General features: G+C 40.3%; 1 protein-coding gene and 1 pseudogene across 1 annotated transcript; one reads left to right on the top strand and one right to left on the bottom strand.

Moving 5' to 3' along the window:
• The first annotated feature begins 3,557 nt into the window (after positions 1-3,557).
• On the top strand, positions 3,558-4,663 carry LOC127913565 (general transcription factor II-I repeat domain-containing protein 2B-like; annotated as a pseudogene).
• A 3,989-nt stretch (positions 4,664-8,652) lies between these two features.
• LOC118363398 (D(5)-like dopamine receptor) lies at positions 8,653-10,001 on the bottom strand. The gene has a single exon (XM_035744223.2). It carries the CDS (start codon positions 9,842-9,844, stop codon positions 8,735-8,737), a length of 1,110 nt encoding a protein of 369 aa, XP_035600116.1. The 5' UTR covers positions 9,845-10,001; the 3' UTR covers positions 8,653-8,734.
• Between the last annotated feature and the right edge of the window lie 51 nt (positions 10,002-10,052).

The following is a 10,052-nucleotide window of genomic DNA, read 5'->3' as shown; positions in this document are numbered from 1 at the left end:
TGTATTAAGCCCTAACCCAAGTTTTAAAAAATGCTTATGTGAAAATGGCCCCAAATCAAATTTCATCTTCATATATTCTCTTGCATTCTGTCTGTGTTTCAGTTTCCCCAAATTCTTCCATCTATGATTTTGTAATATTTCCTTATTATTTATATATTCATGGTGTAATTTGTTTTTCAGGGTAGGGTGCCTCATTGTTACCCTCTCTGCAGTATGTCTGTGGGATATAATTGGCAAGTGTAGCAGCAGGTTCAGAGATAGAGATACTGGTGGAGCCCACAGGGGGAGAGCTGTCAGTCATCAGCACTTCATCACTATTCCTCCTCAGACCTCTGCTACTGCGGAGAAGGCTCTTCCCCCTCTCGTCTCTCTCCTCTTCTCTCGTCTCTCTCCTTATTTTCCTTCTCCTTTTCAGTCTTACATCTCTCTCTCTCTCTCGCCTGTCTCCTCTCCCTTCTCTCCTCTCATCACATCTCCTCCTTCTCTCTCTCATCTCTCCTCTCCCTCCCTCCCTCCATCCCTCCTCTCCTCTTTCCCCTGCCAAGAGATTAACCCCTCTGATAATGCAAGGCTCTTGTAGTTACAGTGGATGAAATGATTGTGATGCCAGCCCGGGAGGTGATACACTGGGGGACCTGTCATTCAATCAAACTTTACAGCTGATTTAAGCTGTTGATTGGTGGCTATTAGAAAGAGGCACTCAAGTACACGTTTTTGACGTATTTCCATGGAAACTTCCCCCTTTCATGCAACCAGAATAAGATTGTTCAACTGTAGGCACACTGTGGAGCCAAATACTACTTTCTTTTACCATTGAACCTTTCCCATAAAACTATTAAAGCTTAACTTGTGGTACATTGCCTCTGGCTGAATAACTTAAACATAGACATTTCTAAGTTACTCTGGGGGGGGGGGTTGTCATGCACATCAGATTTAATAGACACTCAGGACATGATGTTCACACTGTACTCCAGTAAAACTGATGCCCGGATCATGTCCAAACGAGGCCAACTATGGAAAGAGGAGAGGAAGGAGAGAATCAAAAGTATAATAGTGTAACAACAACAAGTAAAATCACATATGTGGTAATTGTCAGAAATGAGCCCTTTAGAGGTCTCACACATATCTTTCAACACAGCCATGAACAGAAATGTTTTCTGACAAACTGCTTGTGAAGAGCAACACTCAGTTGAAATAGGTTCCATTCAGAAAGAATACATCTTCTGTCCAGTAATACCTCTGGAGAAAATGTCATGGCCACCTTTAGAGAGGAATAAACTATTGGTTGGCAGTCTGACTATTATGGCAGTCTATACTTCAATTAAAAATGATGCTTGATATCTGAGATTAATAACTGAGTTTCATACTGTATGTAATTGGATTCCTGTGGTTAGAAAAATATATTTCACCACAGTTATTGATCATTAGGCTTTGTGTCCCTTTTTCATAGTCACGTAGAGTGACTCAAGGCTTTAGAACAGCAATATGCAGACACTGTCGCCTTAGCTGTGTGTGGGCAGTTGTAAACTTCTGCCATACAATTATTTTAGACCATGGATAGAATAATCACTTTAGCCTTTAAAACATTTTATCTGATCAGACAAAATAGGAAGAAGAAGACTTTGCCCATTGGTATGCATTTTGAGAGGAACAGTATGTCGTAAACTGAATACAGGGCCTTCAGAAAGTATGCCCACCTCTTTACTTTTTACACATTTTGTTGTGTTACAGCCTACATTTTAAATGGATTCAATTGAGATTGTATGTCACTGGCCTACACACAATACCCCATAATGTCAAAATGGAATTATGTTTTTAGAAACTGTTACAAACTATTAACAAAGGAGTAGAATAATAGTGAAGATATCAACACTATGAAATAACACACATGGAATCATGTAGTTATATATATATATATATATAACTACATGATATATATAACTACATATATATACATATATATTAGATTCTTCAAAGTAGCCACTTTGCTTTGATGACAGCTTTGCACACTCTTGGCATTCTCTCAACCAGCTTCATTAGGTTGTCACCTGGAATGTATTTAAGTTCATTTGTGGAATTTCTTTCCTTTTTAATGTGTTTGGGTCAATCAATTGTCAGTTGTGTTTTGACAAGGTAGGGGTGGTATACGGAAGAAAGCCCTATTTGGTAAAAGACCAAGTCCATATTGTGGCAAGAACAGCTCAAATAAGCAAAGAGAAACGACAGTCCATCATTACTTTAAGACATGAAGGTCAGTCAATGCAGAACATTTCAAGAAATTTGAAAGTCGCAAAAACACTCATGCGCTATGATGAAACTGGCTCTCATGAGGACCGCCACAGCAAATAATTACCGCTGCTACGGAGGATAAATTAATTAGTTACCAGCCTCAGAAATTGAAGGCCAAATAAATGCTTCACAGAGTTTAAGTAACAGACACATCTCAATATCAACTGTTCAGAGGAGACTGCATGAATCAGGCCTTCATGGTCGAATTGCTGCAAAGAAACCTCCACTAAAGGACACCAATAAAAAGAGACTTGCCTGGGCCAAGAAACACGAGCAATGGACATTAGACCGGTGGAAATCTGTCCTTTGGTCGAATGCAGGGCAAAGGCATGCCTGAGGTGATTCAATACCGCCTGCGGAATCATGCATAAAGAATAAAAAATTTGCGATAGTAGTATTTGTTATTCAAATTAAAAGCCCAAGAATATTTGCGTTTGTGTAATGATTTAACTCCCAACGCTTGTGGGACATTAGAAATTGCGTTAAAAAAAAAAAGATTTCAAAGAAAATTAAAGTAGACAATGAATGTAGAGTGTTACAGCAAGAGTGGATATCGACATATTTTTTAATTGAGGTATCTTGGAAAGCTGTGTGCTTAGTGTGCAAAGAGGGGCGGCAGGGTAGCCTAGTGGTTAGAGCGCTGGGCAAGTTCAAACCCCCGAGCTGACAAGGTACAAATCTGTCGTTCTGCCCCTGAACAGGCAGTTAACCCACGGTTCCTAGGCCGTCATTGAAAATAAGAATTTGTTCTCTGACTTGCCTAGTTAAAGAAAAAGAAAAAGAGAACATCGCTGTCGTGAAAGACTATTACTTATCCCTACACACCCAAAAGAAACGTGCAGAGAAATATAGGAATATGTCTTCTGAGCAGAGGGCAAGTGCATTTTAAGAGTTGCTTTCTCAGTTGCAAAAGCAGCAAGGACTTTTCACATAACTGCATTCAGCAAACGACGGCATTGCGAGAGCTAGATGTATTGTCTCACAAAATTGCTAAACAGCAAGACATTCGCTGAGGGTCAATTCATTAAAGAATGTTTAATTGACTCCGAAGCCATACTTTGCCCCAACAAGAAAGAGCAGTTTGAAAATGTTTCCCTGTCAAGATGAACAGTGGCACGGCGTGTTGGGCACATCGCAGATAATATGGAACGACAGTTGAAAAGACAAGGTAAAGGATTTCATCTATTTCTCCTTGGCCCTGGATGAGAGCAGTGATGCACGTGACACGGCGGAGTTGTTGATATTCTTACGAGGCAAAACCCCAGACTATGATATTACAGAGGAGCTTGCTTCAGTGTAGTCAACTAAGAGCACAACCACATGGAAATATTTATTGGAGGTTAGTTAGTGTGTGGCAAAGCTGGCCAAACTTGACAGGAAAAAACGTTGGCCTCTTGAAAAGGACACAAGATCAAGTAGCTGAGCTGAACCCAGATCAGAAAAGTATTTTCCTGCATTGCATTATTCATCAGAAGGTGTTCTGTAAATGTGTTCTGAAAATTAGCCATGTTGTGGATACAGTCACTAAAGTGGTGAACTTCATAAGAGCAAAATCTTTAAACCACAGGCAGTTTGTCTCACTGTTGGAAGAGACAGAGTCGGGTCATGCAGATCTCCCCCTTGGAGAAGATGCTTAAAAAGGGTGTGGGACCTGAAGTCGGAGATTGCTGTGTTTTTGCAAATGAAAGACAAATATGTGTATTTCCCTCAACTGCAAGATAAAGAATGGTTGGCTGATTTTGCCTTCACCATGGACATCATGGCCCTCATGAATGAACTGAATTCCAAGCTACAAGGGAAGGGCTTTTTTGCACATTAATTGTACAGCCTTGTCAAAGCCTTCAAGGGAAAATTACCCACCAAGTAGAAGCCAACAATCTGACCCACCTTCCGACACTACTAGTCTGTTCCTCTCAGATGACCAGCGGGAGAAGTATATATCTCTGCTGAGTGCTTTGAACTGTGAGTTTTCTTGTTGTTTTGGGGATTTCAAAGTGTTGGAAAATGACATGCTGTTGGTTTCCTCTCCTTTCACCTTCAATGTGGATAACGCTCCCACTGACCTGCAATTTGAACTTATTGATCTTCAGTCTGATGCAGTGATTGGAGAACTATTCAAAACAATGTCACCGACGAGGTTCTATGCATCTCTTGACGAACAAAACTTGCTCAGAAAATGTTTGTAATGTTTGGGTCAACCTATGTGTGTGAACAGACATTTTCAGTGATGAAATATGACAAGTCAAGGCACAGATCATCTCTTACTGACTCTCACCTCTCAGCAATCCTGCACATAGCGACGTCAGAAACTATACCTGACTTCACTGCTCTAGTCAAAGCCCATCAGACTTCACTCCTTACACTGATTGAGTAGTTTAAACGTAATGTTGAGCTCCCGCTCTTTCTTGTGTTTTTGTGCATACCCGTTAAGAAGAGTTCTGTGCATACCCGTTAAGAAGACTTCTGTGCATACCCGTTAAGAAGAGTTCTGTGCATACCCGTTAAGAAGACTTCTGTGCATACCCGTTAAGAAGAGTTCTGTGCATTCAGCACAGTATACTGTCCCCCCGTGTAGTTAATATATTATAATGTGCCCCTCCATAGAAAATAATTGCTCAGGCCTGGTCTAATTAGTCCAAATTTGAGATTTTTTGGTTCCAACCGACGTGTCTTTGTGAGATGCAGAGTAGGTGAACGGATTATCTCTGCATGTTTGGTTCCAACCGTGAAGCATGGAGGATGAGGTGTGATGGTGTGGGGGTACTTTGTTTGTGACACTGTCTGTGATTTATTTACAATTCAAGGCACAACATGGCTACCACAGCATTCTGCAGCAATACGCAATCCCATCTGGTTTGCCCTTAGTGGGACTATCATTTGTTTTTCAACAGGACTATGACCCAACACACCTCCAGGCTGTGTAAGGGCTATTTGACCAAGAAGGAGAGTGATGGAGTGCTGCATTAGATAACCTGGCCTCCACAATCACCTGGCCTCTACAATCACCTGACCTCAACCCAATTGTGATAGTTTGGGATGAGTTGGATCGCAGAGTGAAGGAAAAGCAGCCAACAAGTGCTCAGCATATGTGGGGACTCCCTCAAGACTGTTGGAAAAGCATTCCAGGTGAAGCTGGTTGAGAGAATGCCAAGAGTGGGCAAAGCTGTCATCAAAGTAAAGGGTGGCTACTTTGAAGAATCTAAAATGTTTTGGTTACTACATTATTCCATGTGTTATTTCATAGTATTGATGTCTTCACTATTATTATACAATGTAGAAAACAGTAAAAATAAAGAAAAACCCTTGAATGAGTAGGTGTGTCAACTTCTGACTGATACTGTAATTTTAACATGTATTCACTCAGGGCTGTGAATACCTAATGTAAATGAGATATTTCTGTATTTAATTTTCAATAAAGTTGCACATATTTCTAAAAACACGTTTTCACTTTGTCATTATGGGGTATTGTGTGTATATGGGCGAGGGAAGAAAATAGATTTAATTGATTTTGAAGTCAGGCTGTAACACAACAAAATGTGGAGTAAGTTAAGGGGTATGAATAGTTACTGAAGGAACTGTACATGCAGATGCAAAGTATTTCGGATTTTTAATACTTCTTATTATACAATACTGTAACACTCCGGTGTTTGAAGATGCTACTCTTTCAATGTTTTATGAATTTTCATTCCCCTTGCTTTAATAACTAGGTGACCATTTTTAACACAATAGTTCACTCAAGCTGACATGGGAAAATAGAATATCACTTCGAATGGACTTCTCTTGTGAATATTAGCAGATCTTTACCTTTGTCAGCTTAAATCCTGTTTCACACAAGTAGGTGCTTCTCCAGAACACACATCTGGTTTCTCCTTGTACTATAATGACATTACAAGGAGAAATGTGAATACTTGAGGGTATGTGTGTGTGTGTTCTGTCTGTAATGTAAGGTTTAAAAATTAAACTCACTGGAATTCAATTTATTTTCCGGTGTTACTGCCAAAATTATATCCTTTAGATTTTCTCTAAGTCACCATGGTAACTACAAGAGTCACTTCACTGAAAAGAACTATCCATGTATATATATATATATATATATATTGACTTCACCCTCTTGACTGATTATGTATTTTTTCCCACATTATAATTTTCTCTGTTAATGTTTGAGCAAGAAGCAGAAACATATTATCTAGGTGAAATCTATTCTTTGAGCAACAGGTGGCAATGAGAAAAGGCATGTTGTGAATCAAACCGTTGCCATATCTTTGACACCACAGCTCCTGTACAGAGTGATAATGTATCTGCCTCATCAGATCAACCCTTCAATTTCACTCACTTCCTCCCAGCTCAGCCCAGCCAGCTGACAGACAGAGAAGCTTTCAGACAGTCCCCATTTCTGGATAAAATAAAACAGCTTCTGTGTGTGTGCTTTGTTCTATAGAGATGAAAGCAGTAAAATAGCTTTCAGGGACAGTTTTGTTTGTTCTACGTCTTCAACTGACACCCTGTCGATCAAGTGTGCTTCTGAACGTCCAAAAAGGCTTCAAAGATTTGCTGAACTACAGCAACAGTGACAGAAAAAAAATGAATAAAATAATATTAAAAGCCTTTGAAGTGTAGTTTAGTATCTCACCAGTTAGAGATCTGTTTGAACCGCACTCAGACCTGGCGTGTGCTTAAAATCTTAATGATGTCGCAACACACAGTAGGTGGAAATCTGGTGGAAATCTGATGAGTTTGTATCTGTCTTGTATCTTTGAGATCTTTGAGATACCATTCAGTAAGGTGCTTCTATTCTAAGAACTGAATCCAACACTTCAAAAATTGACAAGCATTGACCAGAGAGGTGATACTGCAGGGGGGCCATCTTTTTTTTTAAGTGGAGAGTTTGGTGGATGGAAACTTATTTTGAGGAATACCGATCAGTTGATTAGAGATTCAGGAAATGAGTTTGGAAAGGTAATGTATGTGAGGGCAATGCAAAATTAAAAGCAGCCAAAGTGAATGGTGGATGGCCTTTTGGATTATTCTGCCTGTCCTTACAACCGCATGGGAGTAAGGAGTAAGCAGAGGAGGTACAAATGTGTTGCATTACAAAGTGGCACACTGGCAGAGGAGCAATGACCTTCCATCTCCTGCTTGCTGTTCACACAGTTTGGATGAGATCTGTGCAGTAGGGCCTAGGATCCAGGGCCCTTGTTCACTGAAGCATCTCAGAGAAGGAGTTCTGATCTAGGATCACATCCTGCCCTTTCTTATTCATTATGATTTTAGGCAGAGCTGTTCCTAGATCAACAGTCCTACTCTGATACGGTTTGTGAGTACAGGCCAAATTGTACTCCCACTGACACAGATTAAGCCTGGTTTTGGACTAAAAAGCACACTCTCCATTGTCCAGGAAACTGCCCCGTTTACTTTGCCTCCAAAGTATGTTTGTTTTCAGGGTTGGGGAGTAACTGATTACATATAATCACTTACATGTAATCTGATTACAAAAACCAGTAACTTTAATCAGTTATGTTACCAGTACAAATATTGTCATCAGATTACAGACACTTTTGAAAAACTAAATTATTATATCTTGGATTACTTTTAATAAATTTAGAAAGGATGTTTGCGAGAGAGAAAAATAAATTGACGCATTTCTGTTTTCTCAATGACATTCAATTCAGCATTGAAAAAAGGTGCAAGTTTAAGTTTGTTCCACATGAGCGAGTCTGACCACAAGTCAAAGACCACTATAATGACTCACCAAATGCTTTTGAAGAATCATTTTAGCCTTCTTTTAATGCCGCTTAAGGGGAAAGTACTCCAAAAGTAACTGAAAGTAATCAGATAACCTTCAGATTACCCAAACTCAGTAAAGCAATGTTGCCGCTACATTTTTTAAACAGGTAACTAGTAACTGTAACGGATTACATTTAGAAAGTAACCTACTCAAGCCTAATTGTTTTTCAATCAACATATGTTTTGCAAACCTATGCTCTTTACTCTCGACCTCTTATCTGCGGTGGGTATGCTTTCATAGTTAAACCTGCTGCTACATTCCCAAGATAACTACCACAGAATTGCCACTGCAATTAAACAGGCAATTATCTGTAATTATACTTCTTGGTTCGTGTATCTTACCATATCAAAGACTCACTCACCCAGAGATGATGTCTGTTTTATTTCCTTTGAGTGGCATGGTATTTTACATAGACAATATATGGTACCGACATTATTACATTTTGTTATAAATTGTATTTTTTTTTAAAAAGAAGCAATTTACTGATCAGTCATTTATTTATTATTTCATATTCAACTCAATTACCTGAGGTTTGTACCAATGTTTTTATATACAATGCTAGACAGAATATTGTACACTATAACACCATGTGAAGATCAGAAAAGAGGTATAATAGTGTACTGTATATCAAACATGAAAAAAACACAAAGTAGACTAGTTTCACATATCCTCAATTTGACCTGGAATCACACAGCACTCACTGGGCCCAGTTGAGGGGAAAGGCATCATGTCTAAGGATATTTCTGCTTCACATTCAAACTGCAGTGTTGCAGGCAGGATAAGGTTTCTTGGGTGACGTGAAACATCCGAGATCATGGAGACTTTGTCAAACGGTACGTCCAAGCCTTCACCGTGTGAGACCACGGGCTGGCGTTGAGCACAGTGCGCAGAGGCTGTGATATTTGTGTCTCTCTGGAGCGTAGTGTCGTGGTGGTAAGACACCAACTCGTTGCTGAAATTGACAGCTTCTACAGTAGAACTGGAGCAGTATCTATTGCAGCCCAGAATGGTGGAGAATGCTTTCCTGAAATCAGCATTAAAAGCGTATATGACTGGGTTTAATGATGAGTTGGCCCAGCCAAACCACACAAACATGTTAAACGCGGTGTTACTTACGCACAGGCGATCACCAACATCATTGATGTCACAAAAAGGTACGATGCAGTTGACCACGAAAAAAGGTAACCAGCAAAATACAAAAACTCCCATAATGATAGAAAGTGTCTTTAAAACTTTCGTTTCTTTTTTAAAAGTTCTTTTAAATGAGTTTGTTTGCTCGGTTGCGTGCTGATTGTTCTGCGCGTGTTCCACCGCTCTCTCCAGCGATGATATCCTCCGGATCTGGGTTTGCGCAATCCGGTAGATCCGAGTGTAAGTGCCAACCATAATAACGACGGGAATGTAAAAACTAATCAGTGAGGAAGATATGGCATATGTGCTATTCAAGCTTGCGTTGCAGTCCTCGATTTCATTCATCTCGTTCCCTGTTGCATTTTCCTCCTCTGCTTTGTGCCAATTGAGCTGAACTGGAATGAAGGAGATGAGAATGGAGAGGGTCCATGCCACTCCGATCATAACGAAGGCAAACCTCTGGGTCATTTTACGCTCATATCGAAAAGGGCTCGAAATTGCCCAGTATCTGTCCATACTTATTATACAAAGATTGAGAATTGACGCGGTGGAGCACATGATGTCAAAAGCAATCCAGGTATCACAGAAGCTGCCGAAGATCCAGCATCCGGCCACCTCAGACATAGCCTTCCACGGCATCACAAGAACGGCCACGAAAAGATCTGATACCGCCAACGAGATGACAAAAAAGTTGGTAACTTTAGATCGAAGGTGTCTAAATTTGATCACCGCGGCGCAAACGAGTGTATTCCCAAGAAGCGTTGAAACGATTAGGATGAACAGGACGCAGCCGGTGAGCGCACGGACGCTGCGCCCGGAGCTGTCCGTTTCAGCACCTGCGGTTTGG

Source organism: Oncorhynchus keta, chromosome 3, assembly GCF_023373465.1.
Source record: "Oncorhynchus keta strain PuntledgeMale-10-30-2019 chromosome 3, Oket_V2, whole genome shotgun sequence".
In the NCBI taxonomy this organism is placed as follows: Eukaryota; Metazoa; Chordata; class Actinopteri; order Salmoniformes; family Salmonidae; genus Oncorhynchus; species Oncorhynchus keta.
Note: the sequence above shows the minus strand (reverse complement) of the source record. Positions and strands in the feature narration are given on the sequence as shown.

What these genes read in the sequence shown, in the direction of transcription:
- LOC118363398 (XM_035744223.2), bottom strand. Translation starts at nt 9,844, where the DNA reads ATGCCGTGGAAGGCTATGTCTGAGGTGGCCGGATGCTGGATCTTCGGC.